Source organism: Tachyglossus aculeatus, chromosome 10 (assembly GCF_015852505.1).
Source record: "Tachyglossus aculeatus isolate mTacAcu1 chromosome 10, mTacAcu1.pri, whole genome shotgun sequence".
Classification (NCBI taxonomy): Eukaryota; Metazoa; Chordata; class Mammalia; order Monotremata; family Tachyglossidae; genus Tachyglossus; species Tachyglossus aculeatus.
The window spans coordinates 35,920,209-35,945,346 of record NC_052075.1 but is presented as its reverse complement, the minus strand read 5'-3'; the positions used below and the strand labels follow the sequence as shown (position 1 = coordinate 35,945,346).

At 43.0% G+C, this 25,138-nt stretch overlaps 1 protein-coding gene across 1 annotated transcript in view; it reads right to left on the bottom strand.

Annotated features, from left to right (window-relative positions):
* The window catches only part of CAPZA2 (capping actin protein of muscle Z-line subunit alpha 2), a 52,337-nt gene that overhangs the window by 26,126 nt on the left and 1,073 nt on the right, over positions 1-25,138 (bottom strand). Inside the window, exon 2 of the mRNA XM_038753031.1 lies at positions 4,160-4,223. Within this exon, the coding sequence (XP_038608959.1) occupies positions 4,160-4,223 (64 nt within the window). The remainder of the gene's footprint in view (positions 1-4,159; positions 4,224-25,138) is intronic.

Here is a 25,138-nt window from a genome sequence, read left to right as displayed (position 1 = left end):
GCGACCTCTCATTCAAATTAGCCTCCTGACAATGAATTCTAGAAAACTGGAGTTACGACAATAATTCACAAAGATTTGAAGTGTGTACATGCATACATGTACTCCAAATAATCATTAGGTGTCCAAAGAACTCTGGGCTAGAGGGCTTGAAGGGTTGTCCTATGACAGGATATTGAGCACTCCTGCCTAGGTGAGAGCATGCATCTCACACTGCAAGTTTGAGGCCCTTGACAGGAGGCATCCTCTAAATGATACCAGTGCATTAGGGGATTACAACTGGCTTTAGTGAAAGAGGGTGGATGGAAGGTTGGACCCCGAGCAAAAATCTCCCACTTTTGGAGAACCACAGTCAGTGGGGTTTTTTTAACCACCAGAGGTGGGTTAAAAAAAAAAAAAAAGCCCTTGTGTCACATGATTACTAAGATTGACTGTGGCTACTTGCTGTGAAGAGGGGGATAGTGATTAGAGAAAAAGGCACTGGAGAGAAAGAATTTCATTATTCATTGCCTAACCTGGTCACTAAGAAGCCCACTCTTCCATTTCAAGGTAATGGGTACTAAATGGAGTTTTTATTGGCTTAAAATGAAACTCATCTGCCTGTAAAGGCCTTTGATGAGCTCAAGAACTACAGGTTGCAGCTTTTGATAATAATAATAATAATGGCATTTATTAAGTGCTTACCATGTGCAAAGGAAAAACGTGAAGACCATCATGTCCCGGCCACACCACTGGAGATGCCAGTCATTTCACACAGACATGAAAGCTGAGATTAATGCAGAGGGAAAGGACTGGAATGGAACCTCCTTACTTAGAATCAAAGGAATTTGTGGGGGTCAAGGTGAATGGAGCTGGGAAGTACACTGGCGAAGTCCAAGGCATGTACCTGGTCTCCGTTTGAATAAAGGGAAAGGTCTTTCTTAGGACACCATTTTGAACTTTCCTTTTGAAATATAAAGGTTAAGCTTTCTTAAGGATGTGCCTGTGGCCTTCTGATTTTTTTTTTTTTTTTTGACGATCAGGAACAATCCCAAGTAAAACACTTTTCCCCATTTTGCTGTCAGGAGGCAATCAGGCACACATTTGACTAGCCCAGTTTGGGCTTCCTAGGAAGCCTTTGGGTTAGGTTTAAGGCCAATATACAGAGGAGGCCTAGATGGGAATCTGGGAGAGAATAATCTCGGCTTGGCCACTAGTCCGCTGTGTGGCCTAGAGCAGGTCACTTCACATCCCTTTGCCTCAGTTACCTCATCTGTAAAATGGGGATAAAGACTGTGAGCCCCATTTGGGACATGGACTGTGTCCAAAACTGATTAGCTTGTATCTGCTCCAGCACTTAGTACAGTGCCTGGCATACAGTAAGCACATAAAAAATGTCATTTACAGAAAAAAGATTGAGGATTTGGGTTTTTTGAATGGTTCAGAGACCAAGAATTACTTCTAACCTCCACCACCACCTCTTCCACCTCACTAGCAGGTCTCTGAGTGGAATACTACAAGTGCTAAACATTCTTTTGGGATTTGGGGCTCTACTCATCCTCTCTTCACTTGTTCAAATTGTCACTGATTTACTATTGCCAAAAGCTAAATTGGAACTATGCTAGAGTCTTTTTTCCAGTGCTTCTGTTGCCCAGAGGCAATGCATACCCAAAAGGGCTCCTTATACTTTGTTTTCTTGATTTTCACTGGCTAGGATTTAACTGGGGCCATCACCCAATATTCTTACCACCAAAAAGATTTTCCACTTCTATGTCTCAGTCAGATGTGATGGCAAATATCGACTGCGCTAGTCGTAGTGCTTGTTGAATTTCCGACCCACTCGGGAAACAGTAAGCCTCCTTGAAATCTGTCACGGTTTTTGGAAAGATTCCCAAGATCTGGCCCAAAGGAAGATGAAGTAATTTTTCCTTGGTGCCTGTTATATACTTCGATACTGCATTTTATAGGTAAGTCAAAGTCTGGGATGGCTCGAAACCACTGAGTTGAATCATTTGGAAATCAGATCCATGGTGGAGTGGTGACTGGCCACTTTTGGTCTTTGTTCATGGCATGAAATCTCTGGCCCGGAGCGCTGACGGCAGGAGCCAAATGGCTCAGTGGCTGCTGGCTGGGCCCCAGAAGGCACTGTTGCTTCCATAAGTGAAAAGAAGCAATGGTTCATCCTCTACAGAATAGCTGAGTCCTAAGCAACTGATAACTGTTTTCCATCTTTTTGATACTCTGGAATGTTACAATTCCAGAGAATTGATCTGCACTTATTTTAAAAAGCTGGTCTGCTACTGTATGGAAGGCAGGGAGTGGACAAAGGGAGAGGGTGGAAGAGAGGAAGGCAAAGGAAGAGAGAGGAGTCATCTAGAGCTGTTTCTTCCCTTCCTATTCCCCCCCACCCCAGGGCATATAGAGCTGCCTTCTGGTCCAGGGATAAGATTTCAGCAGCATTCCAGTAGACGTTTTTCACTGCCAGTGCTTCCTTATTTGGTTGTCTCTGGCAGGCTGTGGGGGAAGGAGGAGGAGAGTGAGCCTTAACAATGCCCCCAGATCTGAAGCTCTTTGTGAGATCCACCCAAAGGGCTCTAAGCTAGGCTCATGAAAAGGAAACTGGAAAGGAAAGCCACCCTCTCCTGCTGAGACTGGTGGGGAAGCGGGGCTGGGGGAGTAGGAGGGAGGACAGAAGACAGAACCTCCTGGCTTCCCGAATCCTCTAGCAGAGCAATTACTTAAGTTATGAAGGAGTTTGGGAGCAGACGACATAATGATTTCTGGTTTGCCACCATTGCAGAAAGCACTGGAACATATACATTGCACCATGATGCTTTCTAGTGCATTCTACAGCTTCTAACAACTGTCCAGTTTCTATAGCTTAACAATCAATCAATCGTATTTATTGAGCGCTTACTGTGTGCAGAGCACTGTACTAAGCGCTTGGGAAGTACAAGTTGGCAACATATACACAGTGGGCTCACAGTCTGGTCAGCAATCATTAAAAGGATTGAGGTTGTATTTCATAATCAAATTTATTGCAGATTATTTTGTTTTCCTCCTAGCAGGGCACTGAGAGTTCATCAGAGAACACCCGTTAGTGTTTTTGCGCTGCAGGAATACAGGCTACTGAGGGAAAAGTGGTAGTAAAGGACAAAGTGACACAGTGAAATAAAAGCTTCTAGAGTTACACTAACCACTAATCAAAGTTAAGAAAGCCTCATAACACCCATCTTTTTAAAAAAGTGGCTTTTCTTAACTTGCCTTCAAAATATTCAAGGCTTCAAATGTACTTCGGAATGGCAGGCTTGTTTACTTTATTTTTTTTATTTTTTATTTTTTTTCTCCTGGAAAACATGAAGGACCCAGACATTCTGAGACATGGAATGAACAGGTTCTTCCCTTTTCCTATGAATAATCCTGTGGGGATTCTCAAATTCCCTGTTGAAATGAACCATCAAATTCTGTTTAGCCCCAATTCATGGTAAGCAAACAAGCCTAACTGCTGGAATATTTCCCACAATATCTAGACAGAAATTTCCCCATACGTTTCTTTCTTGGGCTTTCTTCAGGAGTATATAAGCCCACTGGATCCAGGACCCAGCATGTACAAAAATTCCTGGAGTCTGAAAAAAATTGATTTCTGGAACTATTCTCAACACTTCAGAAGTTGCAAATCAACATCTCAGGTTCCAGACGCTTCTTTCAAAATGTAAATAATGCAAAAGTGTGCGAGGCAAGGTCAATTTTCAAGACTGACCACTTAATTCATCCTTTCTGAGATGAAGTCTGGAGCCCTCAAATGGAGTGTATTTTGAAAATTCGAAGTCAGGATTACTTAATCGTTCACTCTGCAGAGCCATGAAAGGAAAGACCTTAGACTTGAGATCATTAGTCAAAGGGCAGGACTTTCTCTTGGAGAAAGAACAGCTCAGTAAATTAGTCAAAATATTAAAAATCCAAATCTTAACACAAGTACTCTCAAAATCATTAACAGAAAACCAGTTTGCTCTTACACTCCCTGGAAGCTCTCCCCTTAATACTGCTACTATAGTCTAAGCAGTACTTGTACTTTCCTTTGGGTTTATGAAGTACACTGACAGCTTAGTTAGTTTTTACTACTGTGAGCATTATAAAATCTTAGGGAATTAGAAAACCACATGAATAAAATGACCAAACTCACCATTAAACACCTCATTAAATTCTCCAGGAGGGGCATGAATGATGAATTTTGCTGCTATGCGCACCTGAAATAGAAATGAAAATATGAATGCACCACTTCAGACTTTTACTGCTTACTTGTTACTAAAAATGCCTGGAGTCCACTACTGGAAATCTCTTTTTTAATGAAGAGGAATCACAATTCACAGTCACAGATTGGTTCTAAGAAGTGGGAATAACAGTCCTTTGGAAGACAACGAACTCTTCTTCCACCACTCATTCCAAGGCTCTTCAGAAGCAATGTGACTCTTTTGTCACAATGACCAAGAAGCGAGTTTGAGAAGGACTGAAAGTAATCCTAGGACTGATTTCTTGGCCATGTGTGAACACATGTACACACAAACAGCTAGCTGTCCTTTGTTTCTAAAGATGATGTTACTGAGAGTAAAATCCCATCCATTTGTGAATATGTTGTTGAAAACCCTGATGGGTCACCAACACACCCTGCCACACTGTTTGCACTTAAGGATAATCAATATATAGTGATTGTAAACAGCGTACTGGATATGGAGAGCACTGTATTAAGCACTCTTTGGGAGTACAGTTAACAGACTTGACCCCTACCTTCAAGGAGCTTGCTTCACAATCTAACAAGGGAGATGAACACATTCACAGATTGGAAGAAGAACAAAAATGGAATACGTAGATGAGTGAGTACTTAGGTAATAAGTCAAAAAGTACAGAGGTGATACAGATAGTTTTGAGTGCCTAGGTGGTAGTTTGGGGGTGGGGGGACTATAACCTCAGAAGAGAAATTAATTGGGGACGATCTCAAGGAGATGTGTCTTCAGAAGGATTTTGAAGACATTCATTCAGTCATTCAATGGCATTTATTGAATGCTTACTGTGTGCAGAGCACTGTATTAAATGCTTGGGAGAGTACAAGATAACAATAAACAGACACATTCCCTGCTCACAATGAGCTTACAGTCTAGAAGGGGAGACCGACACCCCTATAAACAAACTACAGATATGTACTTAAGTGCTATGAGGCTGGGAGGGGGGACGAATGGACATACATGTCTGGAAGACTTGAGGGGGAAAGAAACTGCTGGGAAGAGGAAGGATGTGATTAAGGAGTCGGAGATGGGAGAGATGAGAATAAGACACAGTGAAGTAGGCCAGCCAGGAGGGAAAAGAGTGCAAACTGGGGTGTAGTGGGAGAACAGTTACTGGATCAGTAACTGATGGAGTGCTTTGAATCAAACAGGAGTTTCTGCCGTCAGGCAAGAGGAATGAGTAACTAGCAAAACTATCTGAGGAGAGATGTGGGCAGAAAGTTATTTTTAAAATGATCTAGCAGAGCAAGGAATGGACTGGAGAGTAAGTGCTCAATAAATGCCATTAACTGATCTATGCAAAGGAAAATGATCTTTTTGTTCTGATCTGTGGTAACCTTGTAAGTCTAAATACTTCAGCCATGTATGCCTGAGTCCACCTGCAAGGAAAGTAGCCCTCTTAAAATGGTATTTCATTAAAATGCAAATCCTTAATCTTCAAAATCTCTCATGCATACCCATATATGTACAGTATTTGCAAGACTATAAATGCCTCCTCTAGATCATAAATTTAAGAGCAGAGAATCAGAGTGGCCTAATGGATAGAACCTGGGCCCGGAGACAGAAAGGCCTGGGTTCTAACGCTGCCTCCGCCACTTGTCTGCTGTGTGACCTTGGGCAAGTCACTTAACTTCACTAACAACTAGAAATCACCCACATGTATAAATGAAAAACCCCCTCTGGCTTACAGACAGGAGTATTCAGAAGTGTGTTGCTGCTATAAAACATATCTGAACATCGCACTACTGTGAGGCATACAACAATAAATATTTTTCAGTGAGATGTAATTTGGATACTAAAAAGTCCACCTTCCTTCACGTTCCTCCAAGCCTCCTAACACACGCACTGATCTATTACATTCAAATGGAGTTTCATTGCAGTTTAGCATGCTTTGTGTCAATTTCTTTAACAAAGCCATTTATTTCTTTCTCGGTTTCATAAAAAAAATTAATAAACCTAAACCAACCTCCTCTCCACGCCCCCTACCCCCCCACAAAAAAACAAAACAAAAACCCAACAAAATTCCAAGTAGATTTTTTCTAAGTCTACCATGGCTAGAGAACACATTTTCAGTGCTCGGGATAGTGCTCTTTGCACACAGTAAGCGCTCAATAAATACCACTAATTGATTGATTCAGGAGTAACGTGAGGCACAGCACTCTAGGTCAATCTGAAGTAAGGTCAGTTTTTCTATAACGCAAAGGTTACATTCAAGAACCTGCCTCCCCCAAAACTTAAGTTCTGGCGAGCTTCCCCACACACAATTGCTTTTCCAAGCACTATGACATTCTATCCAGACACACATCAGAAAGAACGTTCCCTAATTCTGCAGCTGCAGTCTGTCCAAAATGTAATAATGGCAATAATGTAATTTATTACGCACTTACTGCATGCTTTACACCGGCACAGATACATGATAATCAGATCAGATATAGTAGCTGTCACATTGGGGTGTACTGTGATCTAAGAGGGAAGAAGCATAGTTTTCTTCCCATTTTACAAGAGATTAAGTGACTTGCCCATGGTCACACAATAGGCCAAGGGCAGGGCTGGGCCTAGAACTCAGGAGACCTGACTCCCACACCCAAGCTTTTTCCCCTAAGCCAAACTGACATTTCAAGGCACAACTGACAACCCCAGTGGACTGATCCTGATACTTAAATACTTTGATTTTGAAGCTCATGTTCCCGCTGGCTAGATGAAGCTGAAAAAGATCTAACCACGGGCTGGGATGAAATTCCATTAACAGTCATTATCTAGTAAAGTCTCCATTTTTGATGAACCATCTAACAAAATGAACACCAACATGTTTATTATATCATATTCTCCCAAGCACTTAGTACAGTGTTCTGCACAGTAAGCATTCAACAGATACCACTGATTGACTCATCTCTTGGTCAAGAACTTGAAAACAGTAACAAAGAAACAGACTAAAATAATGTAGTAAGAAAATTAAACACTAGCACAAAAAATTGGGCAATTAGGACCATGTTTCCCAAATCTTTCCTCCCAAACCTTTTCTCCCACCCCCATGCTGCTCCACAACCCATACTGAGTCTCCCAGGGACTTAGAGTGGGACATATCAGGCAAATACATATGTCTAGGCTGGTCTTTAAAAATGCATAACCTGATATCTCCCAGATGTTCAGACTATCCAAGATTCTCTCTTACATAAGCCTATCTATAATCACGGCCTTTAACTGTTTATCACGGCAAGCTGGGGGCCTGGAGTTTCAGAAACAGAAAGTGTCACTGCTAAAAATAAGTACTTCACTGTAGCAATGGAGTTGATGACTCCATTTAACTTCTCCCCTTCCTTAGTTCCTTCACTTCCAATATTTTACTTTGGCTCAAAGAACTGACAAAAATTGCTAAGTAGCATGAAGTGGATATGAAAAGTGCCAGTTTTCTAGGGCTAGATGATGAGCTTCTTATTTTACTGGGGGGTGGGAGGGTGAAGATTCTGCAGTGGCTCCAGAGCAGTATTCCCTACTACTCAAAGGCTAAAAGTGTTTGACACTTAAAAATCAAAGATAGTCACTTTGGTAAGGCCATTTCCACTCAATCGGACAATAAGTGGGTAGGACAGTGTTTCTAAACTTGAAGGTGGTGGGAGAACTCTGAGGGGCCCCTCTTAGAAAGCTGCTCAGCTCCACTCAGCTGCTGGATGAGTGCCTGAAAACAAACTTCAGATTGTTGTGTGTGGGAGAATGATGTGGAGAGGGAGCAAACTCGGAAGCTGTGGGAGGGTGGAGGTTCAGGGCTGGAGGAAAGGGAGGAGCACTTATCCTATCCGAGCTTTATTACTGCATCAGCCTCTTTGCTGACCTCCCTACCTCTTGTCTCTCCCTACTTCACTCTGCTGCCCGGATCACTTTTCTACAAAACCATTCAGTCAATGTTTCCCCAACTCCTCACGAATATCTGGTGGTTGCCCATCCATCTCTGCATCAGACAGAAACTCCTCGCCATGGACTTTAAAGCACTCAGTCACCACGCTCCATCCTACCTTACCTCGCTGATTTCCTACAATCCAATCAATCAATCAATCATATTTATTGAGCGCTTACTATGTGCAGAGCACTGTACTAAGCGCTTGGGAAGTACAAATTGGCAACACATAGAGACAGTCCCTACCCAACAGTGGGCTCACAGTCTAAAAGGGGGAGACAGAGAACAAAACCAAACATACCAACAAAATAAAATAAATAGGATAGAAATGTACAAGTAAAATAAATAAATAAACAAATAAATCCAGCCTGCACACCTTCGCTCCTCTCATGCCAACCTACTCGCTGAACCCTGGTTTTGTCTATGTGGCTGCCAACCTCTCACCCACATCCTACGTATGGCCTGGAACGCCCACCCTCTTCATATCAGACATGATCAGTCTTTCCACCTTCAAAGCCCTATTAAAAGCACATCTCCTCTGAAAGGTCTTCCCCAAGCCAACATTTCCTCTTCTCCTATTTCCTTCTGTCGTCCTTGCACTTGGATTTGCTTTCTTTAGTCACCCCACCCTTTGCCCCACAGCAATTATGTACATACCTGTAATTCATTTATATTAATGTCTATAATCCCCCTCTAGACCGTAAGCACGTTGTGGGCATGGAACATATCTACCAACTCAGTTACATTGTACTCTCCCACTCGCTTAGAACAGTGCTCCGCACACAGTAAGCTCTCGATAAATAAAATTAGTTGACTGAGGATCCTTTGAAAAGGTTGAGAACTACTAGTGTGACTGCTGAATAAATATTTGAAACAATGCTAAAAACTCTAGTTTCTGGCAAGATTCCTTTTTTCTTCATATAACCAATTTAAAGGAAGAAATGAAGAGAGTGACTACATTTTCTCCATCTTCCAGGATCACTCGGAATTTGAAAAGCGGCATATTCCACACAGAAAGGGTCAGAAAGTTAGAATTTCTTTAAAAAAACTATCTTGAGAGATGTTACCTAATCAAGCACTAGATGATCAACTATTTCACTAAAAGAACAAGGGAGAGAGACTGCAAAGTTGAAAACCAGACTTTATCAAATAGCCACAAAGGATAGAAATGATTAAGATTTTTAAAAGGTTTGGGCTTTTTTAAAAAAATTTGAGACAAGGCCAAGGCAATGGATATTAGTTCTTTCCTATCTGCTTGCCTCTCTGGATGTTTGGTTTTCCTCAATTCCTTCGTTTTCAAAAATATCCATTCTCTTATGCCCTCTGGACATTTTCTAAAAACTAATGGCAAGATCAGGATCTGGGGCCTGCAACACTTTACAGTAAGTACTGCTCTCCGCAGAGACAGGCATAGTTATTTTGGAAAGTTGAAACAATCATTATTATTATTAGAGGGAGGACAGGTTCTAATCCCAGCTTCTCCACATGTCCGCTGTATTACCTTGTGCATGTCACTTCACTTCTCTGTGCCTCCAGTTACCTCATCTGTAAAATGAGGATTAAGACTGTGAGCCCCATGTGGGACAGGAGCTGGGCCTGATCTGATGACCTTCCGGGGCTTAGACAGTGCTTGGCACACAGTAAGTGCTTAACAAATACCACAGTTTTTATTAATTAGGATGTTATTAATCAACATACTGTGCGGAGAAGGTGCCAGAACAAGAGAAACAACCAGGGAGTCAGCCCGAGGGAGGAGAAGGCTGGAAAGCAGACGGAGAAGCAAATATAATGGGTAATTGAATTGGTAAATTAATGAAGGATGAACACCGATAAACTCATAATTATTAAGGGAGACTGTACATATAAAAGTGGCTCTGGACCTGACACAGTCTATAGGGTGGTGGGGGATGCCTTTTTGGAGAAGGGGTGTTTTTGTGAAGGTTTTGATCTGGCAGATTCAATGGGGAAGGATCTGAGCAAAGATACAGTCCGGAGTGTAAAGAACAAGATTCAATAAAAGGGTTAGCTTGGGAGAAGCCAAGTTGATGGGCTCCTACCCCAACACCTGATGTTCACGCATTGTGTGCCAGCTGGTCAAATTTTATGGCTCCTCAGATTAATGATGCAACTAAAGGTACAGAGCAGAACTCTGTAAACTAAAACTGTTACTGATTTAATGAAAAACACAATCCCGGTTAATTGCAAGTAACAATCTACCTGGTGCCCTGAGCTTTGGGGCACCTAAAACTTTATTATTAATAATAATAATAATAATAATGGCATTTATTAAGCGCTTACTATGTGCAAAGCACTGTTCTAAGTGCTAGGGAGGTTACAAGGTGATCAGGTTGTCCCACGGGGGGCTCACAGTCTTCATCCCCATTTTACAGATCAGGTAACTGAAGCTCAGAGAAGTTAAGTGACTTGCCCAAAGCCACACAGCTGACAATTGACGGAGTGGGGATTTGAACCCATGACCTCTGACTCCAAAGCCTGTGCTCTTTCCACGGAGCCAAGCTGTAACACTTGAAAATACTATCCCTTCGAAGCTATGGGGAAACTGAGAAAAGCTGTAATAATTGGTCTAGGATCAATTTCATTATCTAATGTATGCAGAACACTGAACTCCAAGCTTGGGAGGGGCAATAACGGTAAAAGCACATTCCCACCCTCCAGGAGCTTACAAAAAATTTCAGAGAAGAAGAAATACTTAAATAACAGTGTGTAAATCATATGGATAAAAGGGCTATGGGAGGTTGTGAGGGTGAAAGTGTCAAGATGTCAACTGGATGTGAATTGGGGTGATGAGAAATGAACCCCGAAAGACCTGCTGAAGGAGATGGGATTTCAGAAGGGCTTAGATGATGGGGATGGAAAGGGTCTGAAGGATTTGAAAGGGAGGAAGCCTTCAGGCAGAAAGGACAAGAACTAGGGGTCGGAGGTGGGGGTGATGAGAATAGGGCATAGTGACATGGCTGAGTTTAGGAGAAACAGTGTAAGTGTTGTGGGCTACTGGGGCTTGTAATCTCAGCTGATGACCCAAAACTTCCACATACGTCCAGCACCACCACCTTGACTTTTTCCTGTCCGGGGAATGAGGATGGTGAATCTTTTCTACTGCAAGCTACTTGTGGGCTACGGTTGTGTCCACCTACACTTCTGTACCATACTCTTCCAAGTGCTTAGCACAGTGCTCTGCAAACAGTGTTAAATACCACTGACTGATAGAAAGCTTTTGAATACAAGAAAAAATCTGAGATGACCATAAAGACAGGATTTTCCTGTCTCTCAACCATGTTTTCAAAGCTGCTTCACTAAGCTGTATGTTCCTTGAGGGTAGGGATCGTATCGTTTACTTTTTGTCTATTTCCTCAAGTGCTTGGCAGGACTCAGTACACAGTGGGTGCTCAACAGATGGTATTTATAATGAAGATTATGAAGACGAACTATTGCACATCTAATATCACTAAAGTCACTTACTGAGAGCCTACTTAGAGAAATGTACTGCACTAAATGTTAGGGAAAGTACCACAGAATCACAGGGTACATTGCATGCCCTCTAGGAGTTTACCCTAGTTTACTCTAGCTTGTCCTCTAGACTATAAGATCCTTATGGGCAAGGAACATGTCTGCTAATTCTGTTGCCCTGTACTCTTCCAAGCGCTTAATACAGTGCCCTGTACATAGTAAGCACTCAATAAATATGACTGATTAACCCCAGTGGGGGAGACAGACTTAAAAATATTTTAAAACAATGGGATCAGGACACGGAAATACAACAATTCAAATCTACACATACACATATGTCCTGAGGATGGGTACAAGTTCAAAAGTGCTGGATTCTGGTTCATCTCCAGCAGACAATCATTTAGTGGGGACTGTGTCTCCTTTGTTGTACTGTACTCTCCCAAGTGCTTCTTACAGTGTTCCTTCCTCAGTAAGTGCTCAATGAATTCTATTAATTGATTAAGCAGCTGTTCACTGGGGATGAACAGAAGACAGCATTTGTGTAGGAACAAAAGACAGCAAAGAAAATCGGGTTTACTCTGTTTCTGCTGGGGAGATGCTGGCTGCAAGGTTTATTTTCCCCCTTCCTTCCTTTCATTCATTCAAACATTTATAAGCACTTACTGTCTGCAGAGCACTGTACAAAGCACTTGGGAAAGTATAACTCAGCAATAAAGAGTGACAATCCCTGACCCCAATGAGCTCACAGTCTACAGCACTGTACTAAGTGCTTAGGAAAGCACAATACAACAATAAACAGACACATTCCCTGCCCACAACGAGTCCACAGGGGAGGAGACAGACATTAATATAAATAAATACAGATATGTACATGAGTGCTGTGGGGCTGGGAGGGGGAAAGGACAAGTCAGGGTGATGCAGAAGGGAGTGGGAGGAGAGTAAAGGGGGCCTTAGTCAGGGAAGGCCTCTTGGAGGAGATGTGTCATCAATAAGGCTTTGAAGAAGGGAGAGTAATTGTCAATGATTCCTGATACAGTTACAGTATGGGATTTTGGGAAAGAGAAATTTTGTTTGTCCATTCAGGTCTATTAAACTCCCAATCAATGATAAAGAATCAGTCCCTGTTATACCTTCACGAAGTACTTTACTCGCCAAACTGCTGGACAGCTGAAAACATCACTTAAATACAAATGCAAATCCAATGGAAAGTACACTGTGTTTGTTATGGTGGGAGTGGAAGGCTACACCCAAGATCAAGAAGATAGCCTCTTAAGATTCAGTTCTTACTGGAAGAAAAAGAATAATGGAGGCATCCTCCTCATCACATCAGTATTTAGTGAGCACCCACTACAAGCAGATGGCTGGTGGGGAGAACAAGTACATCTTATAACTGAAGGACAACCAAATCCCGCCAGTTCTTCCTGCATACTATCTCCCGGATCCGGCCCTTCCTCTCCACCCTGGTCCTAGCCCGAGTTATTTTACAGCTAGACTGTGGCGACAGCCTCTCTGTCTCCACCCTCTGCAATCTACACTGTAGGCTGCTGCATCTTCTTGGAACGGCACTCGGTATACCTCTCTCCTCTCTTCAAAACTTTCCACTGGGTTCCCACCGCCCCCTACATAAACAGAAACTCTTCATCCTTAGCTTCAAGGCCCTCATCCCATTTGCCCCCTCTTCCAGTTTTGCTTTGACACCCACTACTTGCTGGCTGCTTTCTTCATTACTCTCATGCTAAACTCGAAGTGTACTTTGCCTTCACCTCTCCCTCCTTCGTCGCTTGGCCCAGACTCTTCCCCCCATCTGGAACTCCTTTCCTCCTCAAATCCGACCGACTGCAAAGTTTCCTCACATTCAAAATCCTAAGACCCTACCGCCTCCCGATTCGTTCCCATCCCAGCATAAACTTGAATAAATGCAGCAGCAATCTCCCACTTTTGCATTTATACCCATCCCCTCTACACCGTAAGCTCATTACAGACGGGAAACAAGTCCACTAATTCTGTGGTACTGTACTCACCCGAGCTTCGTACAGTGCTCTGCACATAGTAAGCACTCCATAAATATCACTGATTGATCCTGAGAACTTCTGGATATGTGTTATTCAATTGCACATTCAATTACCCTTTTTATAAATACTTTTAGGTCTGTGTCCCTCATTTAGAATGCAAGTTCCCAATAGGCAGGGAATATGTTACTTCTCTGTTTCCTACTTTCCAAGTGCTTAGTTCAGAGTGGTGCACTCAGTGGCTGCTCAATAAATATTATTACAACTACTAAAAATATGTATACAGGACCATAGTAGGTGCTAGGGAAACATAATATCCTACTCATTCACTAACTCCAAGAAGAGTATTTGAGCCCTGAAAGCGAAGAATATCCTTCTTTGCTCTTGTCCAATCAAGGATGGGAAGATCAAGCTGCTCAACAGGGTGCCTTGAGAAACATCTAAAGGAAGGCAGACACCTTAGAAAAGTCCAGAGCGGGTTAAAAGGCCATCTATCCTTTCAAAAGACCAAAAAAACTGAGGTCAGCTTCAGGAGGTGAGGAGACAGAAAAAGAAAGGATAGAGGTGAAAGAGTAACAAAAAAAGAGGACGGGGCGGGGGGGGGGGGGGGGGGGGTGAGAAAAAAGGGATTGGAAGGAAAAATCTGCAGGTGAAAGAGATTAGAAAAAGCAGACAATACTGCATTTTGTTTCTGAAGTAAGACTGCACTTAGTTCCCTGCTGTAATGATTTTTCCAAGGAGGTAAGATACCCAGTGCTAAGAAAAGTGCATGTAGAAGGAATCCTCCTTGAACAGCCTTAGTCCGCACTCTAATTCTGTCCAATCACATATTATAGGACTACATGACACGAACGTATAATTATTAAAGTTACTGTCCGCTATAAACAACTTTAGCTGATGGTGGAGAATCTACTTCAAAAATAAAAGCAGTACCTTCAAATCTTAAATATTTTATAATTTCCATTTCCATCCATTACTGCTAAAGTGCCCTTCCTAATTTAAGAGGTTGGCAAATAAGTTAGTAGTGCATGTTATCATGGTCATAACACCAGAGATATGGAATGTAAAACTGTTTCCAAGAGAAAGAGAAATAAATAAGGCTCTATCATTGAAAAGGTCTGAAGTTGAGCTACAAATAATACAGAATAAACATACTTATAAAATATGCAAGCTATCCTACATTTAAATACTTTTTTTCCATTGTAAACAAAAATAATCTGAGAGGATGGAAATGATCCGGAACATGGAATGTGAAAGAACTCATCCCATAACTGAAGTTAGTGGCTACACACACTTGGAGAGTGATCTATTTCAAGTTCAGATACCCAAAATGAATGAGCCTTTAAAGGCATGACATCCCCAAAACACAGATCCTACCATTTCCCCTAAAATCTTTTTATTTGACCCTACTCTAACGGATCTGTCAGAATTTAAGTGCTGCCAGTTAGGCCTGTATAAATATCCTACATTTTTTTTCAGAGAACGATACTGCAAAATAGACTATCTTCTAGACAGTTATCCGGGTGAGAAAGTATTTGGAAAAAAAACAAATATCTGCCCTGAGCATATTCTCATTCTCTCGCTCATTCTCTCCCTCTTCTTAGTTCATTTCCAATGATCTCTAACAGAAGACAAAACACTGGAGTTATCAATGAACACATCAAGCCTGCACTACTGAGTTCATTTCTTTCATTTTCTTCCTCATGCCTGCATAACTGGAAGGAAGCCCCTCCACCACTACATCTCATTCCTAAAGGCAAATATTCTAATGAACTCATCAAGGTATGAAATTATTTAAATTGCTTGAAGCTTTAGTTTGAAAAATAATCTCTCCTTCCAATTCTTTTTGCTGCTGATTCTCACTGTAATTGTTTTCTGGCTTCAAAAATCTTACTGGTTGCTAAGAAATTTTCTCTTGAACAAGGAAAATGGGTTCTAAGGTACCATGGAATGCCTGGCCTAATGTATTCCAGAATCTGTCAGGAAACAAACATGAACAACTTCTCTGAAACTGAATTTAATTCTGTTCCCATTCTACCTGCAATCAGTAGTTCCAAAAGAGTTCTAATCCCGTCCTACTTATGTACTGGGGTCTTGGGACAGTGTTGCCACTGTCACCAATCAATCCATCAGTAGTATTTGTTGAGCACTTGCTGGGTACAGAACACTGTATTAAACACTCAGCACTTCATAATTTGCACATAGTAAGTGCTTAATAAATGCCATCATTATTATTATTATTATAATCTGCAGCAGGACTGAAATCAGCTCCTGGAAATTGAATTTCCTCTGGGTTTTCCAGTCAAACAGCCACTGTTTTTTGTTGTTGTTGCTGTTTGTTTTTTGTGGTATTTGTTAAGAGTTTACTATATGCCAGGCACTAAGCACTGGGGTGATACAAGAAAATCAGGTTGGACACAGTCCATGTCCCACATGGACCTCACAGTCTTAATCCCCATTTTATAGATGAGGTAACTGAGGTGCAGAGAAGTCAAGTGACTTACCCAAGGTCACAGAGCAAACAGTGACAAAGTCAGCATTAGAACCCAGATTTACTGACTTTCATACTCATGGTCTATACACCACGCTGCTTCTCTACGAAATTGGTGGGTCAATGCTGTAGCACTGCCAGACAATTCTCTTCTGTCACAGCCGTGGCCCTAAAATTATTTTCTGCCAGGGATCTACTTTAGAATAAATGTGAAAAGCCTTCTTTCCGAATTTTCATATTTACTGCTCCAGGGCCAGCATCTTTTCCTTCACTATATGTCTACTCCCCTTCTGGCTTCCCTCTTGCCAACTAGGGCCTTGCTAACACTAAAGACATGCATGACTCTAGGGCCACCACTGGCCACTGGGACATGTGGTCCTAATCAATAAATAACACTGAGCACCTGCCTTTAAGCAGTTGAAAATACAATAGAAGAGACAAACATAAAATAATTTACAGACAGAATGAAGAAGTGCTTAAATAGCAAAATAAGGAAATCAATATATGGAGCAAGAAATTGTAAGTGCAAAAGTGCCAACATGATAGTTGGAGAGATCTGACTTGGGAAGAAGACAAATGAATCTACGAAAGCCTCCTGAAGAGGGTGGAATTTCAGAAAGGCTTTGAAGATGAGGAGAGCTGGGGACCCATGGATATGAAGGGGAAAGGAGTTCTAGGAAGAAAAAGGGTGTGAGCCAGAGGATGGAGGCAGGAGAGTTGAGAACAAGGCACACTGAAGTGAGCTTGGGTGGAATGGAGAATGTGAAGTGGGGTGGGGTGGGTAACATGAGAAGAGAGTGAATAGCTAGAAGGAAGAACTGGTGGAACACCTTAAAGCCAATGGTCAAGAGTTTGGTAGAGGTGAAGAGGTAGGGTGGCCTAGTGGGAGGAGCACAGGCCTGGGAATAAGAGGACCTGGGTTCTACTTCTGGCTCTGTCACTTGCCTGCAGGGTAAACTTGGGAATGTCACAACTTCTCTGTGCCTCAGTTACCTCATCTGTAAAATGGGGATCAAGACAGTGAACCCTGTGAGACAGGGACTGTGTCCAACAAGATTACCTTACAGCTACCCCAGCGCTTAGTATAGTAGCCGGCACACAGTAAGCGCTTAATACCATTTTTTTTTTTAAAAAGGAATAGGTAACGACTGAATACTTCCGAGCGATGTGTGTAGAACAATAATCCAGAAAAGTGATCCAGGTAGCGGGGTACAGTCTGGAGAAAGGAGAAACAGGAGGTACGACCAGTGAGGAAGCTGATCACCAGAAGCCTAACTGGGTTAGAACAAGTACATGGAGCAGGGAGGTGACCCTTTGAATGGAGGAAGGGGAGCATCCAGAAACTGGAGAGGATAAACCCACAGGATTTAGCAGCAATGTGGAAGTTGAAAGACACTGAGGAGTTACAGTATGATTATTCAACAGATCTATTCTGCATATTCCTCCCCAAAGTTGCTTGTTAGGGATGTTTCATGTCCACGGGATTTAGCAGCAGACTGAATGTGAGAGCTGAAAGACACTGAGGAGTGAACCGAGAGTACCCAACATACCCATTTTGCATGTTCTTCCCCAAGACTGCCTGTGAGGGAAGTGTCATGTCCCCAAGGCAAAAAAGGTCAAATCATCTGTTCTCTTTTCTAATACTATCCTCCACATCAGCAGAATGCTGAAAAGACTCTGCATTCAAGCAGGAAGTACACAGACAGCTGAAAGGGGAAATGGAGAGAAAGCGATTTTTATTAAAGATGATCTGCCTTTCAATGATTCCTTCAGAGATAGCCTGCACTCAGCCTGAGACAATAAGGATCTATGGAGAACATTAATAGTAATAATAATAATAATGGTATTAATCAAGAGCTCACTACCTGCTAAGCACAGTGTTATGCCTTAGGGGAGATGAAAAATAAACAGATCAGACACAGTCCGTCTGGAAAGCAGGTAATTTTTCCCCCATTTTAAAGATAAGGGAACAAGAGGAAGTTAAATGATTTGTCCAAAGTCACAAAGCAGTCAAGTGGTGAAATTGCGACTAGAACCCAGGTCTCCTGGCACCTAATCCTGTGCTCTTTCCACTACACCATACTGCATCTTATGAGACTAAGGCTTAGCTTTTCTGTTGTTTCTGCCTCATCTCAGCCTGCCCATTGCCTTAAAAAGACTCCTTATTCCAACCAAATTAGTTCCTTGCCTTATTATGGTGACAGGCTTCAAATTTCAATAACATACAAGAGTTTAATAGGCTCAAAAGGATGAAATACTTTCAATAATTTTTTTTTTCTGAAACCAAGGTAGTCAAAAATTCTTGGTCAACTAGCCGGCTACCAGAACTCCTAAAAATTAAAAATAAAATTAGGCTCTTGGGTAGAAATTACAGGAAATAAAGTCTAGTTTACTGCAGTATATTAAATCTCTAAAATGTATGTGACCTGCCTAGATTTTTAGCAAGGCACCTAGCTGGATACTGCAATTGCCAGATTTGCCTGGCAATGGTACCTCCTATATACTTATGTGGGTGGAGTGGACAAGCTGATGGTTCCCATCCAATACCAAGGGTTTACGGTTTAAGGCACATCCCAACTTGGCCCAGCCTGGGCCACACTGTAAAATGAATGGACATGGTCATAGTATTTATTAAATCCTTACCATGCGCAGAGCATACGCAGGAGGGAATTAGACATGAGCCCTGTACCTTGGCAGGGGGAGAGGCTGTACAGACCATCTGGACTTCAGCTTTAAAATATAGATTTCCAGCGAGTATATGCTGGGGACATTGGGCAGTAACCACTTCGTTCATTCACTTATTCATATTTATTGAGTGCTTATCGTGTGCAGAGCACTGTACTAAGTGCTCAGGAGAGTACATCATAAAAATAAACACAAACATTCCCAGCCCACAACTGGGAGACAGACACTAATATAAATAATGCATAATGTCACGTGCATTCCAGAGGACATCAAGAGCTTCAGTCTGCTGGTCTAATTTTTTTTTTTTAACAAGCCAGGTAATGAATTAAAACATTTTAGGCAAGGCACAGTAAATTCCTTTCAGAAAAATACGCTACATTTATCTCTATTTATTTCTCCTGTTTCTGTATTGTTCATAATGATGTGAATGTTCCTCCTGGGACTTTCCCCTCCTTTGATACTCAAAAAGGTACCAACTACAATAGGCTTAGCCTTGACAGGGAAACAATGGGCATGGTTTATTCTTGACTTACTGAAACACTTTCAAACAACCTCAAGTGTTTATTAGACTGTTCAAACAGATCCAGTTAAGACGGAGGGCCTTAATGGCATGATGGTTGAGGAGGAGCCCTGAGTCACCTGACCTAATGTCTGATCATCAAATTCAACTTAATGGGTTGTGATCCAGCTACAGTGCAGGGAGGGTGGCTGATAACATGGCTCTTCTGTCTGTTCCCCCATTCTGGTGGTTGGGAGGAGCTCTGAGGCTACCAGGGTGGGTGGCCTGAGGACACTGAGATCAAAAACTGGAGTTTTGAATAAAGCAGAGTTAAAAATACAAGAAGGTACGCTCTTAAATATCACCAACTAGAATACAGAAACAGCAATATAAAGCAAATTCTAGCTAAAAAGAACCCCTTTTATTCCTTCACCTCCAAATGCCTGTGTTGTAAAGGATTCAGATGTACTGATTACGTGCCAAAAACAGAGATTACCTCGTATAACTAAGTAAAATAGATTTTTGAGTAGAGGATAGTCAGTGTAATCTTTCCATGAAAAATTAACGGCAATTTATTGAGCACTTACTTTGCACAGAACACTGTACTAAGCTCTTGGGAGAGTACAATTCAAGACCTGCTAGACACCACCCTTGCCCACTAGGAGTTTACAGTCTAGGAGGAGCTTACATTCTTAAAGAAATTGAGATTAAATATACAAGACTTTCAAATGAAAGGACATTTTTCAATTTAAAAGTCAAATGACTCCAAATGCATTAAAACTTAAAGTGAAGTCTTTCTGAAGGTAACAGTCGTTTAAGAGTCCAACAAAACTTTGTAATTTTAAAAGAAACTTGCTATTATGTCCTGCAGAGTGTGGAAAGAATGGCACACACACTCATTTGACGTTTAGCTTCGCAGTGGCCTTAACGATCATCAAGAAACAATTTCCCAAGCCTGCCTTGACACTCATTTACTTTCATAACAAAGTACACTGCAATTTCCCCGTAAAACAATGTCTTTACATTGTACTCTCCCAAATGCTCAGTACAGCGCTGTGCACACGGGCAGCACTCAGTAAATACCACTGACTTGATTTCTTGGTTGGCTAATGTTCGGTTCTTGAACTTGGAGGCTCTTGGCTATTTTGGGAATGGCTTAAATTGGTTTTTCACATTTTTTTACTTTTCCCTTTCAGCCATTTCAATGTTCACTAGCAATACAACCAAAGGGCAAGAAGAATAAGGGGGAGAAAACCTGAAATTCAAATAAATCAACTTTCCCGAGTCTTGCAGTCCACCTTCCCACCGGGGCATGAACACTTGGGCTCCTTGGAGGAGAAAGGGATTTTCCATTCTTAATCACAGAATCTTTGTCATTTTCTCTCTGCTAGCCTGCTTTCAAGGGACACGCACTTCTATTCAGGCTGATAGTTTCGAAAAATATTTGAGAATCACCTAAGAACGTTTGGACTAAATCCATCTGTATCTACGCGGTCCCCTTACCCTCCAAGGATTTGCTTATGTCACATCATCATTTTCCCCCCCAACCCCTGTGCCCATTTTGCCAATAATAATCCATCATTACGAAGAGGAAGTGGGATGGCGAGGAAAAAAAACCAAATGGGATATTAGCAAAGGTGGGCTCATGTCCAGGTAAAGTTTCTCCCACGACGCCTTTGGTGTCCCTGAGTGCCGGGGGCCTGTTGTGGAGAGTCTGTCCATCGGTGGTGGCCTGGGAAGGTGCCGGTCCAGTTGGGGGGGGGGGGGGGAGGTTGACCAGCCAGCCCAGGGGTGGGGAGGGGTGAGGTTGACCAGCCGGCCCAGTGGTGGGGGGAAGGTTGACCAGCCAGCCCAGTGGTGGTGGTGAGGTTGAGCAGCCGGCCCAGTTGTTGGGGGTGCGGGGGGGGAGGTTGACCAGACGGCCCAGTGGTGGTGGTGGGAGGGGGAAGTTGACCAGCTGGCCCAGTTGTTTGGGTGGAGGAGGAGGTTGACCAGCCGGCCCAGTGGTAGGGGGGAGGTTGACCAGCTGGCCCAGTGGTGGGGGTGAAGTTGACCAGCCGGTCCAGTTGTTGGGGGGGGGAGTGACCAGCTGGCCCAGTGTTGGGGGGGGGAGGTTGACCATTCATTCAATCGTATTTACTGAGCGCTTACTGTGTGCAGAGCACTGTACTAAGCGCTTGGGAAGTACACGTTGGCAACATATTGAGACGGTCCCTACCCAACAACGGGCTCACAGTCCAGAAGGGGGAGACGGACAACAAAACAAAACGTAGACAGGTGTCACGTCATTGAAATAAATGAACCCCCCCACCCAAAAAGAGTCACGCAGAAACACTAGTAGGCTCTCGCCTGATGGCAGCAGGGGTAGGGGCCACTGCTATTAGTAATAATAATAATGATAATAATAATAATAATGGCATTTGTTAAGTGCTTACTATGTGCAAAGCACTGTTCTAAGCTCTGGGGAGGTTACAAGGTGAGCAGGTTGCCCCACAGGGGGGCTCACAGTCTTAATCCCCAGTTTACCATCCGGCCCAGTTGCTGGGGTGGGGAAGGTTGGCCGGCTGGCCCAGTGGTGGGGGGGAGGCTGACCATTCATTCAATCGTATTTACTGAGCGCTTACTGTGTGCAGAGCACTGTACTAAGCGCTTGGGAAGTACAAGTTGGCAACAGATAGAGACGGTCCCTACCCAACAACGGGCTCACAGTCTAGAAGGGGGAGACAGACAATGAAACAAAACATGTGGACAGGTGTCACGTCATCGGCATAAATGAACCCCCCCACCCCAAAAGAGTCATGCAGAAACACTAGTAGGCTCTCGCCTGATGGCAACAGGGCATAGGGGGCACCGCTATTAGTAATAATAATACTGATGGCGTTTGTTAAGCACTTACTATGTGCAAAGCACTGTTCCAAGCGCTGGGGAGGTTAAGGGAAGCAGCGTGGCTCAGTGGAAAGAGCCCGGGCTTGGGAGTCAGAGGTCATGAGTTCTAATCCCGGCTCTGCCACGTGTCTGCTGTGTGACCCTGGGCAAGTCACTTAACTTCTCTGAGCCTCAGTTACCTCATCTGTAAAATGGGGTTTAAGACTGTGAGCCCCACGTGGGGCAATCTGATCACCTTGTATCCCCCTCCAGCGCTTAGAACAGTGCTTTGCACATAGTAAGCGCTTAACAAATGCCATTATTATTATTACTACAAGGTGATCAGGTTGTCCCACGGGGGGGCTCACAGTCTTAATCCCCATTTTACCATCAGGCCCAGTTGTTGGGGGGGGGGGGGGGGGGGAGGTTGAGCAGCTGTCCCAGTTGCGGGGGGTGGGAGGGGGAGGTTGAGCAGGCAGCCCCGTGCCTGAGGGCAGGTGTCCGGGCTGGGGTCCCGGGCTCCTGGGTGAGGAGGGCGGACGGGCCCACTGTTGGGTAGGGACCGTCTCATGCAAAATCATGAAGCGTTCCATATTTTTCCTTCAAGGCCCTACTGAGAGCTCACCTCCTCCAGGAGGCCTTCCCAGACTGAGCCCCCTCCTTCCTCTCCCCCTCGTCCCCCTCTCCATCCCCCCGTTTTACCTCCTTCCCTTCCTCACAGCACCTGTATATATGTATATATGTTTGTACATATTCATTACTCTATTTATTTATTTTACTTGTCCCTATCTATTCTATTTATTTTATTTTGTTAGTACGTTTGGTTTTGTTCTCTGTCTCCCCCTTCTAGACTGTGAGCCCACTGCTGGATAGCGACTGTCCATATGCATATATGTTTGTATATATTTATCACTCTATTTATTGATTTTACTTGTACATATCTATTCTATTTTATTTTGTTAATATGTTTGGTTTTTGTTGTCTGTCTCCCCCTTCCAGACCGTGAGCCACTGTTGGGTAGGGACTGTCTCTATGTTGCCAACTTGTACTTCCTCCTCTCCATCGCCCCCATCTCACCTCCTTCCCTTCCCCACAGCACCTGTATATATGTATATATGTTTGTACATATTTATTACTCTATTTATTTTACTTGTACATATCTATTCTATTTATTTTATTTTGTTAGTATGTTTGGTTTTGTTCTCTGTCTCCCCCTTTTAGACTGCGAGCCCACTGTTGGGTAGGGACTGTCTCTGCATGTTGCCAACTTGGACTTCCCAAGTGCCGTCTCTCTATGTTGCCAACTTGGACTTCCCAAGCGCTTAGTCCAGTGCTCTGAACACAGTAAGCGCTCAATAAATACGATTGATTGATTCCCAAGCGCTTAGTCCAGTGCTCTGCACACAGTAAGCGCTCAATAAATACGACTGACTGATTCCCAAGCGCTTAGTCCAGTGCTCTGCACACAGCAAGCGCTCAATAAATACGATTGATTATGTTGCCAACTTGGACTTCCAAAGTGCTTAGTCTAGTGCTCTGCACACAGCAAGCGCTCAATAAATACGATTGATTATGTTGCCAACTTGGACTTCCAAAGTGCTTAGTCTAGTGCTCTGCAATCAATCAGTCCTATCCTTCTTCTCCCCCTCGTCCCCCTCTCCATCCCCCCCATCTTACCTCCTTCCCTTCCCCACAGCACCTGTATATATGGATATATGTTTGTACATATTTACTACTCTATTTATTTATCTATTTTACTTGTACATATCTATTCTATTTATTTTATTTTGTTAGCATGTTTGGTTTTGTTCTCTGTCTCCCCCTTTTAGACTGTGAGCCCACTGTTGGGTAGGGACTGTCTCTATATGTTGCCAACTTGGACTTCCCAAGTGCCGTCTCTCTATGTTGCCAACTTGGACTTCCCAAGCGCTTAGTCCAGTGCTCTGCACACAGTAAGCGCTCAATAAATACGATTGATTGATTCCCAAGCGCTTAGTCCAGTGCTCTGCACACAGTAAGCGCTCAATAAATACGACTGACTGATTCCCAAGCGCTTAGTCCAGTGCTCTGCACACAGCAAGCGCTCAATAAATACGATTGATTATGTTGCCAACTTGGACTTCCAAAGTGCTTAGTCTAGTGCTCTGCACACAGCAAGCGCTCAATAAATACGATTGATTATGTTGCCAACTTGGACTTCCAAAGTGCTTAGTCTAGTGCTCTGCAATCAATCAGTCCTATCCTTCTTCTCCCCCTCGTCCCCCTCTCCATCCCCCCCATCTTACCTCCTTCCCTTCCCCACAGCACCTGTATATATGGATATATGTTTGTACATTTTTACTACTCTATTTATTTATCTATTTTACTTGTACATATCTATTCTATTTATTTTATTTTGTTAGCATGTTTGGTTTTGTTCTCTGTCTCCCCCTTTTAGACTGTGAGCCCACTGTTGGGTAGGGACTGTCTCTATATGTTGCCAACTTGGACTTCCCAAGTGCCGTCTCTCTATGTTGCCAACTTGGACTTCCCAAGCGCTTAGTCCAGTGCTCTGCACACAGTAAGCGCTCAATAAATACGATTGATTGATTCCCAAGCGCTTAGTCCAGTGCTCTGCACACAGTAAGCGCTCAATAAATACGACTGACTGATTCCCAAGCGCTTAGTCCAGTGCTCTGCACACAGCAAGCGCTCAATAAATACGATTGATTATGTTGCCAACTTGGACTTCCAAAGTGCTTAGTCTAGTGCTCTGCACACAGCAAGCGCTCAATAAATACGATTGATTATGTTGCCAACTTGGACTTCCAAAGTGCTTAGTCTAGTGCTCTGCAATCAATCAGTCCTATCCTTCTTCTCCCCCTCGTCCCCCTCTCCATCCCCCCCATCTTACCTCCTTCCCTTCCCCACAGCACCTGTATATATGGATATATGTTTGTACATATTTACTACTCTATTTATTTATCTATTTTA